At 43.4% G+C, this 24,232-nt stretch overlaps 1 protein-coding gene across 1 annotated transcript; it reads left to right on the forward strand.

The window, feature by feature from the left end:
• On the forward strand, window positions 1–19,674 carry nuak1b (NUAK family, SNF1-like kinase, 1b). Its single transcript, XM_070907490.1, has 7 exons — window positions 1–1,206; window positions 6,555–6,675; window positions 10,915–11,066; window positions 12,112–12,177; window positions 12,303–12,422; window positions 14,100–14,232; window positions 15,305–19,674. Exons 1-7 carry the CDS (start codon window positions 907–909, stop codon window positions 16,396–16,398), a joined length of 1,986 nt encoding a protein of 661 aa, XP_070763591.1. The 5' UTR covers window positions 1–906; the 3' UTR covers window positions 16,399–19,674.
• Window positions 19,675–24,232: the final 4,558 nt, after the last annotated feature.

The following is a 24,232-nucleotide window of genomic DNA, read 5'->3' on the forward strand; positions in this document are numbered from 1 at the left end:
TTGGAGAAACAAGAAGACGGGCACACGAAGAAGAAGAAGAAGAAGAAGAAGAAGAAGAAGAAGAAGCAGGGGAGCAGCAAAACGACCATGGCAATGTCCAAAACGTCTCAGCTTGAGATAGTGTCCGATCACAGCGCACCTCTACCACCGTCGACCACTGCACGGAGCATGCAGTCGCACAATAGACAGAGTCCAGATGAATGAGGAGCTGTACCTGGGCCGTGGACAAAATGAGGGTCATCTTCATCCAAAACGCCGGTTTCGTCGCAGCTTTCTCGCCTTTTAGATGTGAGTCGGTGATGTTGGCAGCGTTTAGGACGACAGATAATGTGAGCGAGCCAGAATTAACCATAGCTAGATCATGCCAGTCAATTGAGGAGTGAGGAGATCAGACCTATTTATTTAGTCATTTTTATTTTATTTGGGATAGAGCTTGCGCATACATTATAGCCAACATATCATCTTTAAATCGAAAGTGTGTTCAGCTTTCGGCATGCTGCCTGCTGTCGAAACCTGACTACATATTTTATTATAAATTGGCACTATAATTAATTTTTATCCGGTGATATAGGACTATGTATCCGCTAATTATAAACCGATAATGTCCTTTGAGACTTTTTGTGCTTAATCGATTAGTAGAGTGATTATATAGCGATAATAAGATGAATAGATAGGAGGAGAAATCTCTGTTCACTTTGATCAAAGCCAATTGATCAACCAAGACAATCTGGAAATGTTAGTTTCCACATGTGGCCTGATAATATGACTAGTAGGCTACGCGTTATTCCTTGTAATTTATTTATTTATTATTACTATTATTAGACCTATAAGTATTATATTATCAATTAGGTAGGTAGTTTGAAATATTTAACAGTGGGAAGGTTGTTTGAACACTTCCCTAGTGAGATGGAAACCGCTTATTTATCGCCCCACCGGGGGGCAACCCGTGCCGAGGCCCAGAAGGGCCAAACCTCTGCGGGCAAATCGGCGGGAGGTGACCTCTCCCCTCCACCTCCAGCTCCACCCCTACCTGCCGGCAACTCTCCCGAAGAGACCCCGGCAAGCAGTGATGGACGGAGGAACTCGGGCGTGAAGAAACACCACCACAAGCATAACCTGAAACACCGCTACGAGCTGCTGGAGACGCTGGGAAGAGGCACCTATGGCAAAGTCAAGAAGGCCATTGAGCGGCACTCCGGCAGAGAGGTGAGCCACTTAAGAGACGCTCTAAACAGATGTAAACATCTGGCATGATGCTTTTAGTGGATCCAGACGCTTGTTATACATGCATACTTTTGTAAAGCCCTTTTTAGTAGCCACTACAAACAGCACTGGTCCTAAAATAAGTGCTTTGTTGCTCAAAGGCGTGTGCATGTCCACCCCCCGCTGGGAATTCCCCCTGTGCTCAAAAAGGCCCATGGGGCCTGGGAGTTGTGGCTGCACACGCCTCATCCTATGCGGGGCCTCACGACCGGATGCTGGAGTGCAAATCCGGCTACTGACTGACTGATGCGACTTAAGTGATCCCAGTAAGCATCAATGAAAGCAGCTAACAGTCCCCCAGAGATACTGCTAGGGCCCACTCATATTTCTGCTCAGTGTTGTAAGACGCAGGCTATATCCTTTCGGTTTTGTTTGTGTTTTACTGTGTGGCCAGATTGTGTTTGCAAAGGTCAGTCCACCACTTTCTGTTTCTTAATAAAAAAAACGTACTGGCTGTCCTTGCCGCAGTAAACTCACCATCTGCTGTTATGTTCTTGCAGACCAGCACATCCCTCTAAATATTTCCACGTGTGGTAAAATTTGACCCCTGTGCCCACTCTGGCAGGACATGAGGAACTTTCCATGCACTGAGAGTGCCAGGGGGGGAAAACTCAGTATAGGTCAGTGTCCCCCAATGGTTTCATAGCTCCTGGCAAATGCATGCTTGATAGGGGGACCATAAACCCTCCGGTAGGGCTTACTCTCTCTTGGCCTGTCCCACTTGGCTCCTTGTCCTTTCTTCAGTATGTTTTCCTATTCATTGTTACCATGGCAGCAGCTCTAATGTGAAGTATTTTACTTTCACTAGCACTGTACAATTGCACAATGCATATTGACTGGAAGGGTCAAAATGTCTTATTCTGACAGGAGTGAGTTTGAGATACTGTTTCTCTAAGAGTTCAAATTGGCTCAAGTTGTTGGCTTTGGAACATTTATTAGACTGTTTTTTCATTCTGAAATGTATTGTTTGAACAAGCAACAGTAATTGACAACCACTCACACAAGGACTATATTTGTTTACGGTCTCTACCGTTTATTAGGTACACCTAGCTAAAACGAATGCAGTCTGCAGTAAATCCTACCTTCATGAAGGTTATAATGTTCAGTTTTTGTTGAAACTTGATTCAACTATATGGTCACTTTGGAGGATGTAGTTTGTGGTGCTGTTGAAGTGTATTGCATTACATAGAGAGGTGTTATTTAGCCTACCCTCACAGATATAAATGGGGTGGACGAAATAAAAGAAACACCTGTCAGTATACAAATAATCCCTTCCTTCCTTTCTCCTGCAATCTGCTGCTATGTCCTGAACATAGCATTCAGACTTAAAATAGCATGTCAGTGAAGTGTAGGACTTCCTTGCACCACTGTGTTTCACGTGGGAGTTTGTATATCTTAGGGAAGCCCTTAAAGAATCAACGCCTCTGCACATGGAGCACCAGCAGAAAACAGACAGAGCATGACTGCCGGCCACCTCACGGGCCACGTGTGTCTGGCACTGCGTTGCTAGAGTTTACATGACCTCTGACTCAAAGGTAGTCCCTTGTGCAGCAGCGTGGTCTGACTGTTATGCAATCATCTTGACTCCCCGTACCTTTTCCTGGTTCGTTCCACAAACCAAATGAGGAGAGCAGAGAGAGCTAAGCGAGGAGACAGACTGAGAACTTTTTGTGTATATGGACATGTGTGGATTGATTAGATGTGGGCACATTCAGTGTGTCAGCGAAAGTGGAACTGAGTGACTGTCTACTTTAATCTGCAAAGCCATATGTTGTACTGCTTGGCAGCTCAGTGGAAATCCAACATTATATGGAGTGCAATTGATCATAGAGATCATAGTCGGGATATGTGACACATGCACAAGCTCATGTGTTTGTGCATGCCTCCAGTGGATGTGTTTCATGTTTGTATACTTGTGAGAAAGACAGAAGACACACTGTGTGTGTCTTAATGAGTAATATACGCCATCTAGATGACCATAGTGAAAAGGTTGTGGTGACAGCAGGGCCTTAAATGAGCAGTGACACATGAAAGGCCATCCACAGCAGGAAATTAGATAGAAGGGGAAGGTTAATATCCTGTATGGGGGATCCATCACAGACTGGAGGGGGTGGGCAGTTAGCACAGAGACACAGGGAAGCCCACCACCATAACAAGAGAGGGACAGCCTCAGTTAAAGGGGTTAGAGAGTCATATTAGTATGAGTTTAAAGCACCAGATTACATCATTCCCCAACAATGGATTCACTGGAGAGGTACACAAGAGGGGAAAACACTGACATTCCTCTGCTATATGTGGTGCCGTTGATGAGGTATTATGATTCCTGGCTGTGTTTGAGAATATAGTTCTCGGGCCTAAGTGACGGGCCTCTTCCTCCCACTCACTCACTCTCTCTGCCCCCCCCCCCCCTTACTGTGACTCAGACACACTCAACACAACAGATGATCATGATCTTTAGAAAATGCAGGGAAGGGTGAGCTTGTGATGAATACTTCATCTATTTTAATGGCCTGAGAAAGTGCAGGAAGATGTCAGGCTCCAGTGAAGCGAAACATGGACTTTCACTTCAAACAAGCTCTGTTCCAAACAAGGAGGGTGGGGGGGCCCAGGCGAAGCCTGCCCCATACCTGGCAGAGGCCAGCGTGGGCAGCAGTGCAGCGCCTGTTTACTGTGAGTGACAGTAATAGGGATCCACTTAAGGACAAGCGTAGCTGTGTCAGCCAGCCCAGCCAGCTGGCAAGTGGCTGATCTGCAGTCCTGTTTAATGATCCACATCAGGGTCAGGGCAGGGGAACATGAGGAGATACACAAGAGATACCTGGCTTTGTCTCAAGCCCAATGTGGGAGAGCTGGCTCGTTCAATGAGTTAGCATACAGTGTGGAATTAAGCTCATGGCTGTTAAAGATTGATTACTACCCTTTTAGGAGAAAAGACCATTTTGGTTTTAGGCAGCAGTTACACAGAGAAAGTTTTCTTGCCTTTGTGTGTAACTTTGGTAGGTCATTTCGCAGTTGTTGCCTAAATTAATGAATTCTTGAATTAATTCCTACATTAAATCCAGGAAGGTGACTCACATTCTGCCTTACTGCTAAACACCAAAGTCAAAAATGTTACTCACGTTTTGGGGATCGGTGATAAAATGTTGATGAATCTGATGAGGTAAAGGAAAACATCAGTGTTAAGACACAAACAACTTTTACCAATTAAGAACACAGCATGTGGACCCCCTGGACCCCTGTTTATTATGGTATCATTTCTTTAAATTCTATGTAATCAAGGCATGCTCTGGAAGGGAACTATTCCGGTTTGGGGTTATTTTTATTGATGTACACGGTAATTAGCTTGGCACTCGCTACTGCCTGTGGTTTCTGCTGCATGGAATAAAGCTGGGCTCCTCAGAATACTACCGCTTAGCTAGGAGAGGACAAAAGTTTAAACTAACAGAATTCAGACCAAACAGACTCTATACAGGCCTGATCAAAGCAAACCCAGGACTCAATCCAGAATGTTTAGGCTACAATTATAGTGACATGTGCTAGACTGTGTACTCTCGATTGGTTTATTTGGAGAAGGCTGCTAACCTCTTATTTAAGAAGTGCAAATGCAGGAGGTTTTAATGCATCCTGTTGTGGCTGACTCTTACCCTGGTGGCATTGCCATGACAGTGAAAAATCGTCAAATCGTAAGGCAAAGTGTAGCTGTTGACTGTTGAACCTTCTGTAGAAGGCCAGTTGGCAAGGCAAGTAGACTGAATCACTTCCTCAACCCCTGCCCATTCTCTTGATTCCTCCATAAAACTCCCAGCAGGCCAGCTTTTCAGGCTATTTCAAAAGTAGGCCATTGGCTGTTGTTAATCAGAATGACTAAAAATAAGAGGCCGGGTTGTGATTCAGTGTCTTCTCAAGGACCTTCTGACAGGGGAGGAAACACGGCTGTGTAGGTTAATAGCGACATCTGATTTATGGAGGAGCACTCTGACCTGCCTCCCTGCCTTCCTTCAGAAACCATTTAACACCTTGCTTACCTCTTTTTCATGATACTTTTGGTCCTCATTGCCCCTATAGATGGCAATGTTGGTCGGTCATTGAGTTGGTTCACCTCTTTGGTGTAGACTGAAATATCTCAACACCTATTGGATGGATTGCCATGGAATCTTGTGCAGACATTCATGTTGTCCAGATGATGAAGCCTACTCCCCTGACTTTTCCACTAGCACCACCATGCTGTTCACATTTGTGGTTTTGGTTGTGTCTCCACAACTATGGGATGGATTGCCATGAAATTTAGTAAAGACATTTACTGTCCCCTCTGGATGAAATGCAGCAACTTTGGTGATCCCTTGACTTTTCCTCTTGTTCTATGATCAAACACCTGCAAAGCCAATGACATTCCCATCAGCCTCAGCAGTTTAGTGCTTAATAGCAAATGTTAGCATGCTAACACACTACACTAAGATGATGAATATGGTAAACATTATACCTGCTAAACATTAGCTTTGTCATTATGACCATGGTAGCATCACTGTGCGCTAGCATGGCTGAAGGAACTTTGTCTTTCTTTCTAACAACAGCCGCTTCCAGATAGACAGTTGATATGGAAATCCCATGTTTCACCATATGAATCTGACTTATGATCTCTCTGTTAGAGAAAGGGTTGGGGCCCCAGATAAGAGACCCAGCCCAAACACTGACTAATACCAGGTTACATGCAGGCCCCAGCTACAAAGCAAGCCTCCATTATGGCACCACGTGTCTGGTTGTTTTTCTCAAGGAGAGTGCCTTCATTTTGAGTAAATTGCACAGTGTGAGACCAAGATGACACCTCCCCCTTGTTTGACTCATCTGGCTGTCATGACAGCAAGGCCTGGTGATGAGGTCAAAGGTTGTTATACATGCCCTATAGGACCCCTGAGAGGGGAGGTAAATGAGGTTGATAAAGTACAGAGTTTAATAGGAAAGAAATGTAGCAATACATGCTTCACATGTTTTTACTGTGACAGACGTCATGTGTTGTGCAGTATGTACTCTGCAAGAGCCATGTACATTTTAAAGTTCACTGATAAGATAAGAGTGTGACTCTAAATGTGTTGTCCTTTAGTCTTACTTTACCGTTTTCTTTGGCAGTTTCCGTTTCCAAATTAAATCCACATATTTATGCAATCAGTTTAAGTGGAGAAAAAAAGGAAAATATGTTTTAAACTGTTACACCCAAGCTATCTATTGCTTTGACATGTAAATTTTATGTTGCTATAAGTCATCTGATCAAAGTGTCTTCTGTCCTCTGTTTACAGGTGGCTATCAAGTCAATTCGGAAGGAGAAGATCAAGGATGAGCAGGACATGGTTCACATCCGCCGAGAGATTGAGATCATGTCATCCCTCCGCCACCCACACATAATTTCTATATATGAAGGTGAGGGTCTGCTGCATGTCTGAAAATACACACACACGACAAATCATACACACTCGTTTGACTTGAACACATATAAACAAAATCACACAAAATTCACCCTTCCCTCGGCTCATTCAGCACTCGTGGCCAAGCTGCAGGATTGTCATGTTATGACATGCAGATGTCAAAATAAGACCTGGACTACAGCTCTGGGATGTTATTCATCTTCTCTGCTCTGTCTGGCTGCCTCGGCCAGTAAAAGTCTGGATGGCTTTGACGGTGTGCGTCTGGATCTCTCTGAATGTGTGTGTGTGTGTGTGTGTGTGTGTGTGTGTGTGTGTTGAAAGTTTGTATGTGTGTGTAAGAGGGGTGGTATTTTCAGGGATTGCCTCTCCCACATCTAAGAGGTCTCATCTCTTGTCTTCTCTGGTCTTGATCTCAGGGCCAGACATCTGCTGATACTTAGAGACAACTGCAGCTGGGAACCAGACTGTACTTGTGTGTACTGTATGTGTGTGTGTGCTTGCATATATGTGTGTCTGCATAAGTCCTTGTATATTTGTGTCTATGTATGAGCCTGTGTGCATGTATGGTGTGTGTGTGTGTATAGCTAGGGAGACGCTGAATTGACCTCAGTCACCCAGGCCTGCACCCTGTCTGACTCCGGTCCAGTGCTGTGCTGAGGGAGGAAAGGAGTTAAGCCTCCCCTGGAGCAACGTCAACATGTATCTACCCCAGGAAACAACTCTCTAAATATCAAAGCCTTCAAGTCAGGCTTAAATGGCTTGTATATTTACTCTTTGGGACCTCCGAGTCCTTTTGAATGACCTTAACCTCACTGGAAGAAAACGTAGATTAGAATTAATGGTGAGTGTAAAGGTTGAACAATTCCCATTGAATTTTTTCAACATATTGCTTGCAATTAATCATTCCTTATAATGTAGTCTGGGCCTATGTGCAGGCAATTAAAGTCACAAGGTGCTGCATTGTGAGTCGGTTTCATATGATTTGTGACTCGTGACTATTTTTATGCCTATGTCAACAAAGCAACAGTTTCAATGCCCTTTCCAGGATAGCTGCCCTGGTACAATGGCAGCCGGTTGTGTGCCACTGCCCAAATTGGCGTACCCACTGTCCTTTGTTCAGTTTCAAAGTCCCCAGGTCGTTATCAGCAATGTGAATATGTAACAAACATCACTATTTGTCATGGGAACGTGCCAGTGGTCAACTGGAGGGCTGAAGTGCAGCCGAGTTTTTTGTGTTTTGTAGGAGAATGATTAAAAGAACATGCAGCTTTATGAACTCCCAAGGAGGCTGTATGGTGTTCCTATGTGTGCTGCCTCCCTTTATAAGCAGCCTTCTCCACCAACAAATTCGACCAGACTCATTGCTCTCGCTCTTTGGTGTTTCTCCTCAAACCCAGCGTTTACTGTTGTGGCCTGGCCTCCTCCCAGCCTTGCTTTAGAGATATATAGGAGGCCCCGAGATTTGTGTATCCGGCAACACCCTCTTCAACAGCCCCTGCTAACTGCCTTGTGTGAAGCAAAGCTGAACCAGATGTGTGTGTGAAGATTGATTTTTACCACTCCCTCACATTCTGCATCCATCAGCATGCTGTGCGGGGCATTTAAAAGCAGATTTTGCTCTTCACTCCTCAGGCATAACTATGTACCCTGGTGCAACAAATTGATATATCCAACTAAAATGTTCCTCGCTTGTTCGTGTATGTAGAGATAACAGCTGTATAGCTAAGGCTGACACAAGGGAAAGGAATTTTGGGAAATACGCTTATTTGCTTTCTTTGCGACAGTCAGATGAGAGGAGCATCATACCAATATGACACTACAACCAGCAGCTGGTTAGCTTAGCCGAATTATGCCCAACTATTTCTTGGCCAGGAGCAATGACTTCCTGGAGTCTATGTTGGTTAGCCTGGCAACTCCACCTGACCTAGAAATAGTCTGAAACATACACCTCCATAAAATCACAAATTATTGTCTTTATACTTATACAAAGAAGGAACATGTTAATTAGTTTCTAGTTGATTCTAGTCTCAATGCTAAGCTAAGCTAACTGGCTGCTGGCTATAGCGTCACATTCACCGTACAGGTATGAGAGTGGTATCTGATATCTTCTCATCTGACTCTCAACAAGAAAGTGAATAAATGTATTTCCCAATATGTCAAACTATTCCTTTATGAGGGAAAAGGAAAATAAGGAGGAAAAATAAAATTAGAACAGACATAAAACCATTCACCCTGCTGAGAGTGAATTCGCTAGAGATGATATAAGCCTAGATAGTAATTTAAACTCTTTTGTTATGGGAGCTCATTCAGTAAATAAGACCAATTAAGAACACTTGCTTGTTTATTGTCTGCATCAGTAGTACGCTGCTTATTGCCCCCTATGCAAGCTTGCAACAGTGGTCTATCGTCAGTGTAGATAATGGGACAATAGGTGATAATTAGTCAGATGTGTGGGCCTGACCTGAGAACAAAAGCCCAATGAGTGACAGCGAGGCTGTGGTGGTGGCTGGCGTACCCAACAGGCTGTAACAAACCCAAGTTATGTAAGCCAGGTAATTACTTCACCACTAGGGGTCAAAGGTAAATGGGAGTGCAAGCTGAGAATTTGCTCTCCAAGTACAACCCCATCACGGATCACTGTGAATGTCACCCTAGGTCACCACTCTGTCCACCAATCGGAAGATCTGGATCTGTTCTGCCCTTGCGGGTGCTTGGCTTACATCCCGTCTGTTACGTCCTGAGCAGCCAGACAGACAGTCACAATTGGGGAGCATTACCATCACTCAGCAACTGTGTGTTTTTGGAGAGGATTATATCTTTAAAAGGACCCCGGGAGGGGAGTGAGGAAAGTAGTGTGACAAACTATGAAGGTGCTCACTCAAGGGTGCAGAAAGCAGAGGCCCTCACCCCCGGTGACCCCGCTGTGTGGGAAAATCAACCCACACAATACGGAGCAACATGGCTGACTGTGTTGTTGTCATCTCCTCAGTATTCCCTCGGTCTTTCTCTCTCTCTCTGCCTAACCATTTTCATTCCCTTCATGCCAAGGCGCTGGGAGAGAATTACGTTGCCAAGTTAAAATTATACACCACAAGGCTAAATACTGACACAGAATGATATGTTTGGTGACTACAGTTGGATAGTAATGCAACTGTAATAACGTGACTTTCTCCAGTCACCAGATGTGTAACAAGTCACCATTTTGATTCTAATGATACTGTTAGCTAATGAAAAATTTTTTTTTAATCATGTTGTTGTCTCTTCTAAAAGTCAGATTGATGATTAATTATCCAGCATTGTTTCATATCCTTATTCTTGATTTTTTTTGGTCATACAAAAATTCAGCGTGTGTCAGATGTAAAAGCTAACGTAGATTAAAGAAAATGCCGACCTTCTGACGGCAGATACAGTATATTGTCACTACTTTGACTTTAATGAGTAAATAGAAGACAGAAGAACAGTGACATGAATATTATTTGGCTTCCATTATTGTGCACACACAAAAACACATGACAGACAGTTAAGTTTTAGCAATTTGCTTAAAATAAAAAGCAGATGCTCTTACCCGTGTTGAGTCATGAATTGAGTAAAGCATTTCTTTTTCTGAGAAATTATGAGCCCAATTCTGCTAGAAGGGGAAGTTGCTCCTTGTTGCCATAATAAACTGTTGTACAATAATTTATGTGATATTTTCCAATCAGATGGACACTATGGTGGTTAAGAATGTGGGAATGTGTTGTGAAATGTGTTGACATGATGTGAAGCTGAAGTGCAATGTGTCAAGGGCGTCGCTTGACGCTACAGTGTACCCTCTGTACAAGCTAACTCTGTCTCTCCTTGACTTGGTTGCTGCGTTCTCTCTGTTTTCACTGCTCTCCACTCGATCTGGTCTCTGAGGAGTGGGCTTGATTGAGTTAACAGCCCCTCCCTGCAATGTTGTGAAGGAGCCAGACACATGAGGTGGGGTTTGGGTGATGTAACCCTGGGAGAAGTGTAAGAATTGAGATGTAATGTGCTCCCCTGGAATTTGGATTCCTGTCCCAAAACTAAAGGGGGGTGAACTGGATTACTCTGCTTTTTACACAATGTCCACTTGTGATTTTAACATGATTGAATGAACATGGAATGACTTTATAAGCTGTCCTCCCATCTCTCTTTCTGTTAATATAGATGTATTTTCCTGAAAGTACATATTGATGGACTCCAATTGTTTTTTTAAAAAATCATTTTTCAGTGTTTGAGAACAAGGACAAGATCGTGATTGTGATGGAGTACGCCAGCAAGGGTGAGCTGTATGACTACATCAGCGAGCGCCGGCGCCTGAGCGAGCGGGAGACGCGACACTTCTTCAGACAGATAGTCTCCGCCGTGCACCACTGCCACAAGGTGAGAAAGCCCATATTATACATAGAGAAAAGCATCTCTCTTTGCCTCTCTCTCACACACACACACCCAGACTGTTTTCCAGGCCGCAGCATGCTTATTCTAACATTAACCATGCACCTCCACAGTCAGCCTTATAGCCTGTTAATCTGCAGGCCCTACACAGTATGCTTTTCTTGGCGAGCTGGTGTTAGGGAGTCATCTGTTTCAGAGTAACGATGGAACACAGGCCAGTTTAATTCAGGCTTACACTCGGATACAGTGTACCAAACAGGCCCTGCATTAATTCTGTCCTCATCTGTTGACACACTGATGGATGTCCTGAGATACCCCCAAAGTTTTCCCTCAGAGATTTAGCCACACCCTGTTCCACACCTCACTAACTCCCTCTTCAGCTGGAGATAGGGCTGATGTCATGGTCCTCAGATAGGAGGTCCCAGACAGCCATGAATGATGAATCATCACCACCAAGCACAACCTCCCGCCGGGTGGGGTGGTGTGAGTCACTGACACAACAAGCAAGCAACCATTTCTTCCTTGTATCCACCAATCAGGGCCATGTGAACACAGAATTCCCTGCCAAGCAATAGCCAATGGGAGATGCCATACAGAGCGCAACCCTGATGGGTGAAGTCACCCCTCCACATCTGAGCTGGGTTCTGTCTGTCTGCATACCACATGTTAATTCCAGGCTTTTTTTTTAAACCCAGGCATTAGCAGCATAGTTGTTTTTTAATCCCAAGATGTTGTGAGAACATCATTCATACAGGGTGGTAATTACAGGCTCATGTTTATGTGACATATGTGAGTCGGTTTAAAAAGAAAATCACAGCAGATGTCAGCATAAAGACCCCAGAGGGGACAAGACCAATTAAGGCGTACTAGACCAACAGGCTGCCTTGATTTCCCCCAAGAGCCACAAGCTCGCTTTGTCAGAGTAAATCACCTCTTAATACAATGGACTGTTTATAACTTGGATCAGTCTCTCATGAATAATACATTGATAGATTAATCAATCATTACTTTGTTTTTTCTCATTGTCTCGCAGAATGGCGTGGTGCACAGGGATCTGAAACTGGAAAATGTGCTACTGGATGAAAACTGTAATATTAAGGTAAGTTTGCCCCTTGATCTGTGATGCGTTACCCACAGGACTATAATACCTTACCTCAAATTATCTTTGTATGAGGGATAAAAGTGTGTAAAGTGTAAAATTCACATGTACCCCTGTTTCCACAGATTGCTGACTTCGGGCTGTCTAACCTCTACCATAAGGACAAGCTTCTGCAAACCTTCTGTGGCAGCCCACTCTACGCTTCACCAGAGATCGTCAATGGGAGACCGTACCGTGGCCCAGAGGTGAGACCCAGTGAACCAGTAAATGACAATGACTGAAACCCCAGCTATTTGTGTGTGAACTTGATTTCCAGGACATGATTTCCTTTTATTAATCCATCATCATCATTATTGTCCTGGCTAGCTGTTAAATTCGTTTTGAACCTCCTAGATCTCTCACCTTATATACTTTTCATAATTATTATCTCACAAGTGATTAGCATCATCACACACTCCTTACACAAAGAGGTGGATAGGCTTTATTTGCTGCTTCTTTGATGGGATTACTATTGGTCTCCAGTCAGAGGGAGGTCTCTCTTACAGCTCCACAGTGGGTCAGCTCAGATACTGTGTGCATCCCTCCACTGTCCTCCCCTTCCTACAATGTCTGGTCCTTTGAAGTGAGGAACTGGAGGATAGTTTTTGCTCACTTTTATCCTCATCTTAATGGGGTTGGAATGAGCTCCACAGCCTCAAAAAGACGCTCACGGTCAAAGTCAAATAGTTTTGGTGAAAGAAAGAGTGAAAATGTCTCCCCAAAGCCACTTATCTGGCAATTCCAGAGTCATTCTGAAGGGCGTTGTCTCTAAAATTGCATCAGTTACATAAAACAAAGCAACAGAGGGGGAAAAAAACTTGCATTTTTAGATATTCAAGTCCAACCATTTAATTTAGCGTAATTCACTATAATTTACTCCAGAGTGCTAAAAACTACAGCCGTCCGATTGCAATCGAAATTACAGAACCCCGTTTGGGGTGAGGCCACAAATTACAGCAAACACAGGCAACGAAAATAGAACACAACAATAGTGCGTGCCCTGTCTCGCCCTCTTCAATGGACCAATGGCAACAGGAGAGTGAAACATTCTTGATGTGGGTCCAGATCCTTAGAGGAAGTACACTAGCTCCTTAACTGGCCCTATCTGATTTCCTCTTCCTAGACAATGTCGCAAAGCTCTAACTGCCACCATCAGAAGCACATTCCTCAGGACATCGCATCATCCCCAAACCACAGTTAATACACACACACATCACATTTCCCTCTTTGTCATATACACACACACATACTGAGACATCTGCTGATCACTGAATGGCAACGCGTTACCGGCGAGTCATCAGAGGCCCTGATATCACGACTGCCATCTCTGCTGGACTCATTACCCCCTTCCATTCCCACCACTTCCCACGTGGCTCTGCATCTCCTCATGCCCCAGACACAAAGTCTTATGTAACCGCTTACTTAGAAAGCCACATTGCATTAGGTCGGTGGTCAGAAAGTGCTTGCTTCTGCCTGACAGATAAGGAGAGAGGATTTATCTGCAGTGGAACAAGCCATTTCCCACCAGAGCACTGGCATTTGTTATTGTTTCTGTGAAAGACATGCTGGAGAAGCATTGCAGCGTCACAAGCTCTTTAGCAGAGATGTTCATGTGTGATGTTGGCGTGAAAAAGTGATTGTGATGCTTATTAATGTCAAAATAAACTGAGGAGCATAACTCAAAAGTCTGCTCTGATGGTTGCGCAAAGCTGAGCTCATTCCACAGCATTCACTTCAATGACATGAATAACTCTTCATTCCATTACAACTCTTTGTTTTATTTGCTCGCCGCGTACAGTATATATGGCTCATTTTATAGGCATATGTGTGTTCTGTGTATGACTGAATGAACTAGTTTATGACCAGCTTTTTGTTTCCACCAGGTGGACAGCTGGGCTCTGGGGGTGCTGCTGTATACCCTGGTCTACGGGACCATGCCATTTGATGGGGGAGACCACAAGAACCTCATTCGCCAGATAAGCAACGGCGAGTACAAAGAGCCCACTCAGTCCTCAGGTACTACAAGAACCTCTGTTCGTATTTCTCCTGGTTTATGTCATGCAGGGAAAACACACCCAGATCCCAGTGGCCTTTATAAAACTATACCATAAACTAGACTTGGCAAATGTACTTCAGCTGGGCCGCAGATAGAGTCAGTGAGGTACACCATTTGTCAGAAACTGAAACCATCAACCCCTGACTTTCTGCCTATAAATTCTACAGGACTCGCTTCCTTATGTAAATTCCAGAAAACACTTGAAAGTCTTTGAGACGTTGGTCCATAAACTGTTGAATGGAATATCGATCAGAGTGCTCTCAATGTACACATATAGTAGAATCTGCACAATCCATTACTTATGATGTCTTCTTGTCCAGACAATTTAAAGAAACTCAATTATATCACCTAATCTACAAACTTACTACTCATTGATTCTTTTTTGTTGCATATTAACATATTCACTTTTAAGTTTAATTGGTTCAGGAACTCAACTACATGGTAGCAAATGGAATGCAGAAATTCCATTGAAATCTCTGCAGAACAGAGCAATTGTGAAAAACAATGTTGTTTTTATGCCCATTATTATTGAGTTCTGAATGTTAGTAAACTACCAAAGACACTCACATGGGGTACTTCTTGTCACTACCATGTGTCATGTTATTTAACTGGAGATGGATTGTTGTGGTTTAAACTGAACAATGGAAAAATAATCATGAAAAATATTTAGTGGCTAATGCTTTAAGTAAGGGTATAAAAGCACTGCATTTGTTTTTAAAAGCCTCTAAATTAAATAATTGCAACCTCTGTAAAAGAAAGTAAAAAGTAACATGATGAAAAACAATTCTATCACCAAATCTGTACACACAGCCTTAATTATTCCTTTATTTAATGAAAACCCACCTCAAACATGGCCAGTTCCAGCATCTTTGACTTTAGACAGCCTCAGGTAGTGCTGGCAGTGTCGAACTCAGCTCCACTTCTCCATTCAGTACTCTGTAATAGCTTATAATGTTATCAAATAGCATTTAATGCCAAGTGGTGGGTCATAGGAGAATGCTTACAGATTGTTCTTGTTCTGTTTCCTGCTAGATGCCCGTGGACTGATCCGCTGGATGCTGATGGTGAACCCTGAACGCCGGGCCACAGTGGAGGACATAGCCAACCACTGGTGGGTAAACTGGGGCTGGAAGAACAGTGTGTGTGACTGCGAGGCCCAACGAGACCACGGAGGCTCGCCCATGCTGGCCCGCTTCATCGACTGGCAGAACCGCACTGAGCCACGTGGTTCTGGAGCCAAAGCTGCAGCCATGCCCCAACTGCTGCGCCAGAGGCCCAAAAAGTCCAAGAAGGAAAATGTCGAGTCAGGACAGACACACGCTGGAGCAGAGGACAAGCCAGGTCTGAAGAGACCCAAGGGGATCCTGAAGACCAGGGTTACTGAGGAGCAACAGTCTACCAGTCTGGAGGAGGTGGAGTTGGGCCATGCAGTGCTGCCTCAACAAGCTGAAGGGGGAGAGGAAGCTTCAAGTCCAGATCGAGAGGAAGAGGAGCCAACTCTGGGAGGAGGCTCGCCGGCTAAGATGGTGCCCTCTCTGCCCAAGAAAGGCATCTTGAAGAACAACCAACAGCGGGAATCAGGGTACTACTCCTCGCCAGAGCGCAGCGAGTCCTCCGAGCTTTTAGGGGGTGCCAGTATGTCACTGCTAGCCACCTCCCCACCTAAGAGAGCGATGGGGAGAAAGGGCATCTTGAAACGAAACGGCAAATACTCCACCTACAGCGGGCCTCCCTCAGCGGCAGCGGTGGCTGGAGTCCTTGGTGAGCCTCCTCCCTCAACTGACTCTGGTCTGTCCCGCAGTCAGAGTCGGCCCTCCAGCATAGTTGGAGAGGACAGCTCCGTCCTGTCCCTGTCGCCCAGCTCCCTCGGGGGGGCTGAATGGCATCCTTCCACCACCCACCTCCGCCCAAACATCAGGGCCTGCGTCTCGGCTGAAAACCTGCTGCAGCTCGCCAACTTCAAGGGCTTCCAGGCAGCCCCTCCTCTCCAGGGACCCAAGTTCAGCCGTGGCCCCAAAACGAAAGGCTCCCCAGGGGACAATGGCAGCTTCTCCTTGCTGGGGGACCTGGAGGACATGACTCAGGTGTACCAGCAAGCCCTGGACATCAGCAGCAACCTCACCTAACAGATGGGTGGCAGAGAGAGAGGAAGCAGAGGGTTTTGAAAATGACTGTGTGTGTATGTGTGTCTACTGATGTATATGGGTGACATTAACGACCAGTGTGTTACTGGGATACATCTTTTTGGGGAGTTGTGGTTTTCCAAATGGGGATAAAATCTTGATGGAAATGATATGTCTCTACACACACATATACACACACAGATGTACACACCTAGGTGCACTTCTCTGGCCAGAGGAAATTTAGTTAGGGTTTCGTGAACAAGAGAGAGAAGGAGCTGGCACGAGAGAATGCCACCCAGTCTGCTTTCTTGGCCCGCCCATAGACTTTGCTGTGTTCAACATGTTTACATATTCAGCAAAAAGGCAAGTCAGAATCACAAACGCAGCAACCAGACACTGGTTGGCTCTCCTTGTACACCATCAAATTTTGAGTTTGAGTTTACAAAAGCACCTTAAAACTCACACAGAGCACATGTTTTTGTGATCTTTACTTCCTTTAAAAAAAAAAGAAACAAACCAGGGTCTTGTTCCAAAAATAACTGACATTTGCTGATTATTTATTAATATTTTCGTAGCTTTTAGTTTTAAGTGCAAAACTGGTGGGCGCTGGCTGTTACTGGAAGAGTCCAAAGCTCCTTATGTCCAACTCTTTGTGTGGAACTGACATATATAATTATGTTACTCAGTGATGAGAAACATATATATACTCAGCATATATAACTGTGTCTGCGCTTGTAAAACACGCAGGCAAATATACCTTCATAAAAGCGTATGTCCTATATATGTGTATGATACTAGGGAATATGTAGGAAGTGCCTTTTTTGATTCATAATAAAAATTATGTATGTCATTTCCTTAAAGTGGAGGGAAAAGCCAGGCCAACCTGTCACCAGTTGTGCTTTTTTATGATGTTGTTTGTGAGTGTGGAGAGACCCAGGGCCTTCAGCACACAGCTGACTAGCTTTACTTATTTTGAGGTTCAAAAGGTCAATCTCAGACAGTTGAGATCAAACAGTCTCGTCTCCTCCCTCCGTTCCTTCCACAAGTAGGATCACATGTAGATATGCCAGGATCTACAGGCCTCCTCTGTGGTTTTTGTCAGTCTTTAAGCCCATAGTTTGGTTTGTCAGCAGTTTAGGCAGCTTGGTTGAGCACAGTTTCGCTGGCAGCACCAGGTCTGGAGGGGCTCACCTAGTGGGACATTTAGTGAAGGGAGATGGCGCAGACACCATCTCACAGTCCTGGAATGTGCCTGGCTCTCTAACCTTGGTTGTTTCACATTTTCAAGGCTACCTGGTAAAACAGACTGTTTAGTGAGACATTCAGTTTTTTTTTTTTTTTTCACAAAGACACGTAAGGTGGTTTCTATTGTCAGACTAGTTCATATTTTATCCATAGCTCTTCAAAAGAGCTAAGTAAGGTGGTTTGTTTTAGCCTGCTGATGACACAGCAAATTCCTCAGACAAAGGCTGGAGACGTGTTGGTGCTAGAGATCTCTATCAGCCCCAGCCCGACTCAGCACAGGTGGGATCTGCGGTCCATGCTCAGCCCTCCAGCTGTGTATACTAGTCCATTATGTCAACCAAGCACAATTAGCCAGCTATTGTTTTCATTTGACAGTAAGAGAGAGGCAGTGTGTAGAGATTTATAGCTAGAGGGAGAAGGAAAGAGTGTGAAGGAGTGATGCATGCAAAGTTGCTGAGATTAGAGAGGACTTTCCTGTAAAACACAGGAAAGGTCAGGTGGTTAGAATTATTTTTGAAGGAATTGTAATGTAGAATAGTGAAAGTAAAGAAAGTGAGTAGCAAGAGTAGATGGAAAGTTTTTGTTTAAAACCAAAGATGTGGTGAAGCTTTGACATGAGGCCAGGGACGAATGAGAGTCCTTTGGATTTGACTTGGGAATCCCCATTGGTGAATGAAATCATCCCCACATTGGCTTTGCCTCACGTTTTGTTTTGTTTTTCTTTTTTGAGTTTTTATTTGAGATGCTGGAGGCTGTTGATACAGCTTGTCTTGAGGGTCAGTCAGTATGTGACTTATGTGTCCTCTATGGCTTTAGGAAGTGTGTTGCACGTTTCAACAGCAGCAAAAAGTGGGAGAACTGACTGACATCATCCAAAATATCAAATGATGTGGATGGAAAACCATGCAGTAGACGACCCCGAGGAAATAGATCACGTGTTGAATGTTTTCAGTGGTCCTCTCGTGTGAAGGAAAGGTCCTGGGTATTGATTCAAATGAAAGACCCGTCGCGCATTATATTGCATTTTATTGCATTTTATTGCCTTTTGTATTGCATTTTATTGTCAACTGGATTTACAGTGAGAAAATTATACTATGTTAGTATTTTGTTTTATTATGCTTCTGTTTTTGATTTTCCAAAATATAAGAAACTTTATATTGCTTTATGTTATGGCAGAAAATACTTCCTTCCTCAAAGTTCTCCAGAAACAGACAAATCTGATCTGAAATTGGTGTTGTCACCTTGTTTTTAATACACCTGTGGGTGAGAGAAGCCCATTAACGACCCCCAAATGGAAAAAAACAACTCTTGCAAGAAAATGCAAGAATATGTACTAACATATCAATAGCTGACCCTAAGAAAATTGCATTTCCACCTCTACCAAAGCAGGGGAGGTCCAAAGTGCTGGAGCAACATCAGGAGAAAAAGGAAATAAAGCAATGGAAAGAATCTGATGATGAAACATTAACTCTGCCAAACTGGAAATAAGTGGTGCATATCTGTTAGTTAGCAGAAAGTCTAATCATAGGAAAACTTGACTGGATATTGTTATGACAATAATAATAAATTAGTATTATTATGTTATTTAAGTATTATTTTCGTTACGGCTCATTACTATTGTTGGCTATTGCCACAGTTTTTGGTTTTATTTTTTGTTGGTGATCCTGGACTGCCAAGGTGGATTAAGTTGCGTGCCTTTGGTATCTTTTTATGAACTTTTTTTTTTTTTGATAATGAAAATTATTATCAATGTGTTTTTATACTTGTATTTATTGGTGATCAAGCCATTTAATTTGTTGTTAAAATACTCCGTGTTCATGCTTTGGCCTGCTTTGGAAAATACCATCAAAAAAGAGTGGCATCATCTCATTGTGAAGGCAGTGGCCAAGTGTGTATTTTTAAGAGTACCAAACCAATAAGAGTTCCTCAAATCTTGTAAAATGTCTTAATTCATCCATCCGGGTGTATTTCTACTCAACACAATGCCTCTGTAGTACTGTATCAACTCAAATAAATGGATCTTGAAAGTTACAAGTGTTCGTTTTTATGCTGTGTGTGGTTAAACAATTACATCAAAGTGTAATTAGGACATTTCCTTCAAGTTGACAAGGAAAAGCCCCATTAAATATAGGTATAAATGAGTCTTAGTGGGCAATAATATTGAATTGTATGACATTCACATTGCAAACATCATCCATTCCATTCACAAAATAGGCCAAGGTTGCTGTCTCATTTGATCCAGTAGTGAAATTGAATAAACAAATATTCCCAGAGGTAAGACAGGGACAGAACTATAAATACTTCATCCACAGCTCTTCTTTTTACAGTGGGGACAAGTGTAAAACAAACCATTATTGGATGTCCTAATTTATTTTCCTTTTTAAGAATGTGTGACCCAAAAACCTACATGATGCATGAAGGAGGTCAGCAGTGGTGATCCATATTTCAAAGCTGTTCTATTTTCATCCTTAACTCTAACATGCCAAATTTAATTCATTGATGGGGCAGAAGGTTGGGGTCAAAACGCTACACTACAAGAGTCCAGGTCATTTTGACCCGGTTTGAAAGAATTTCTTAAAACCTCATCCAGACTGTCAAAAACAGAAATACCAACGAGAATGCACCAGTTTTGGGGCACTGAAATTAGCCAATGTTTCCACAGACTCAGCCTTAAATTAACTTGGTGGATATTAAAGTGATACTCCACCCAAAATATATTTAGTAAGCATTTAAAAGTCATTCCCTGCAGGCTTGAAAGGTGGCTGTAAAGATTTTGCAGTGTTGTCCCTCACAGAGAACAGCAGTTCTGGTCAGCTTGCCGGTTACAATAAATTCCAATGGTGACCAGTTTTCTCAGTGGAAACAAGTAGCAAAACATCCACAGAGAGTTTTTAAACCACCTCTGCAGAATAATCCATTTAGCCACAGTCCAATCGTATGCTCATGATGTTCCAAACATATCGTATTTCTGCCCAAGTGTTGTTAAAGGCACAACTTTCGTTTCATTCCTCACATACAACCCTGTCGAGCTCATTAGCGGGCATAAACATTGGTCTGCTCTTCCATTGATCAGGAGAACTGGCTGTCTTAAGTTTGCTGCTTTGATTATCAAGGAAGTACTTTTTGAGTAAGATGCCAGTAAACTACAATAGGACCAACAAAGGAGCCAGATTAAATTTTATCAGGACAGCCAATGACTGATCTGGAACAAATAGGTCTTATGGAGGAGCAAGCTGCATGTACTACAAAGTATGCAATCTAATGCACATGCCGACTCATGAGCCATGTATGAGGCCTGAAATGAAACCAGCATATTTAGCCACATTACACATCACATAAACACAGACAGAAACCAAAATACTTTAGGGATGAGGGTTATTATTCATCATCCATCACAGTCTCAACAAAAAGAACAAAACATTTTCTCGCTTTATCTGCAGCATGCCAAATGGGGAATACCACTGACACTGAGGAAATCACTATTGGAAGAGATTGTACCAAACTGACCGCTGTCACTGTGCTCTGTGCTGGACAAAAATAAGAACTTTTTAGAACCAACTTTTAAGTCTAAAGAAGAGTCTTCATACTGAATAATATAAAATAGTAATATATAATATAAAAAGAGTGTTTGCTCTTCAACATAGGTAGACTCTGTTATTCTGGGAATAAGGTCAGATAAGAGTGGTTGATTGACAGCCAGTCCCAATCCAGGAAATTGCTGTACTGGCAAATCAAAATCAAGCCTGGGCCACCAGTTACATGACGGACTACTTTGCACCCTAATGAGACGACACATGCCAAAACCAACAGGTAAGCAGTGGCTCACCTGAACAATGCTGGTTACAGAGCAAATGTAAAATAACTCCTCAGGCAATTATGTGACAAAAGTGTTGATATTACATTGTCAGTGAATAGTGTTGTTTTCTTGGACCCAGCACACCTGCTGGTAATTACTAAAAAAGTAGACTATAACAGTCTCTGGAGAAAAAGCAATTTTTTTGTCATTAGAAAACTGACAGAGTCAAACAAACAGCAGCAGACAACATGGAGCAGAGAACACAGTTCATGTCTGGCTCAGGGAAGAAACAAGAGTGTCTGTTTTTAGGACTTGGAGAGTCCATTGATTGTTGAGAGAGAACATTGCTGCTGCTGGGTTAATTTGATCCACATTTTGAAAGGGGGAGTGGGTGGTTGGCTGGAAGCTCTGCAGTCTTTCGGGCCTTTGGTACTGATGAGTAGGACAGCACCCCCAGCTCGTGCTGGCCAGACACAAGCTGCAGGCCTTGGAAGACAACATCAAATACTTCTTCTGTATGGTGCAGAGCAGGATTTACGTTTCCTCAATCACACATTGAAACTGTTATCCCAAGCCTTTGTAAGCCAGTCTGAGCTACAAAAGTAGCCTTTAAGCCTTCTATTTATAAATCCCTCCTACATCAATATTAATTTTTGTCATACTGACAGTGAACTACAGAAAATTACATCAATCATCGTCTAAAGTCATTATTTCTTTTGGGAAGTTTCCTCAAAAAGAGCAAGATAATTATCCTTGGAACAATCACAGGTCTCCTTTAGTTTTAATGCAAATTCCAGTTGTCTGCGTAAGTCAAAGGCAGCAAGAACAAAGCTCAGATGTAATACTACAAACAATAATAAAGCACTTATGCAACAATTTAAATGCTTATGGTAATTAATTGTCAGTTGTACGCCAAGGCCAATACAGACGGTGTTATGGAGAATAAATGAGATTCAACGGCTGCACCCCTGACACTGATATGATCTGAGTTTCAAAGGGATTTTTTTTATGTCTTCAGAACAATTTCTGGTTCACTTTTTGACCCTTAAATAAAGTCCAGCTGCTAGACCCTCTGAACTATTCCCTCCGTTACCCTCCTCCTCCATCTGCAGAAGGTGAGCCTGTTTGCCCCTGGAGGTGGGGGTTTATTGGTGGAGAAACGGCATACCCAACTACACATTGAAAATGCCAAACAACCCCATACCCCTCCCCAAATACCCCATCTGTTCCTTTAGTATGACCCCAACTCTATGCCTTGCAGATATGGAAGTCTGCATAATGTTGGAGGATGTAAGCTATTCTATACTTTTAGCATGAAGCACTGACTTGAAAAGAGGCCTCACTCTTCACAGCCCCCTCGAGCTGTCATACACAGAGGGATTTGGAACATGAAAGCTGAAGAATTTACATGCGCTTCAAATCAGTTTCAACTCCCTTTGTCTCCCGAAAAATGGCTTCATAAGAAGAAAGTAGGGGGATATTCTGCAAATTGAGCAAAAGGATTTGTGAGGTCAGTGCTGCCTTGGCACGTCTGGCTGCTGTTGCAGGCAGGATGTTCCACAGTGAAGGTTTAGGGTGGCTGTTGTAAACCGAGCTGCCCGTTCATTGCAGGAAAAATAAACAGAGGGCCGGGCCTGAAGAAGGTCCTGAGTACAGTAGAGCGTGTGTTCCCTCGGTTAGCTGACACATTGTTTTAGAAATAACAATCTGAGAGGCCGGTTTCTGTGCTTTTTGCACGTACACACAAATGCATGGACACACTTGCATGTGCACATTTTTATGAGTCCTCTCTCATTCTTTCTCGCTGCCTTGGAAAAGCGCTCATACAGGTTCCCAACTCACATCCCTGCAGGACTCCTTTTCCTCTGCGCCGCTGTGATAACATTGTGACTGGATATGGAATGGAATAAACCACCCTCCTTTCCTGCTCAGCTTCCACTCCTCTATCATTCATCTTCCATCCAGCGGGCTCCCTCCACACATCCAGCTCTACGTCCCTCTCCTGTCCAGATGACTATTTTTAGCGGCAGCGCTGCTATTCTGGAATTTGTTGCTGACTGGCTGCTGCTGGGTGTCTGGGAGGCGATCTCTTCTGGAATGTCTGGCCCACTCTCAAACCACTCCAGAGTCCCAGCGCAGGGCGGACGGCTCGGGGCTCTGATTACAGCTTTAAGCCCGCTGTAGCTCACTCTTCCTCCAGCAGAAACATAAAGCTGAGCTGGAGCGAGGGGAGAGAAAGTTTCTCTCTCCTATACCACTAAAGTGCTTTTATATATGACTGACCTTTTGTCTGTGCTTATCTACACTTGTGTTTTTGTACTTTACGTAGTGGGTACAAAAATCTATGAATTTATGGGGACAATCCTGCCATTTGGTCTTCACAAGGTAAACCAATAAAATTCAGGGCTAACACTTATTCACTTCCTGGCGGAGAGTTAGATGAGAAGATCCATGCCACTTTCGTATCTGTCTGTTAAATTTAAGGCTACCACTAGCAGCCAGTTGGCTTACAGGAGGAAACAGCTAGCCTTGCTCTCTGTCCAAAAACCAAGGTGTAAAAAAGACAATTAGCTGTTTTATTAGGAGTTATGTGCTGGGACCAGTTGCCAGGCCACCATCGGAGACTCCAAGAAGTTATATGTAAAGTTAAAACGCAAAATTGTTGTTGTTTTTATACTTGTACAGATTAAACAAACACAATGAGTAAGCTTCAGAGGTGCCGGTAGGTAAATTTAGTTACCTTTGGACTGAGCCAGGCTAGCTGTTTACTCCTGTTTCCAGCCTTTGTGCTAAGCT

Source organism: Enoplosus armatus, chromosome 6 (genome assembly GCF_043641665.1).
Source record: "Enoplosus armatus isolate fEnoArm2 chromosome 6, fEnoArm2.hap1, whole genome shotgun sequence".
Lineage (NCBI taxonomy): Eukaryota > Metazoa > Chordata > Actinopteri > Centrarchiformes > Enoplosidae > Enoplosus > Enoplosus armatus.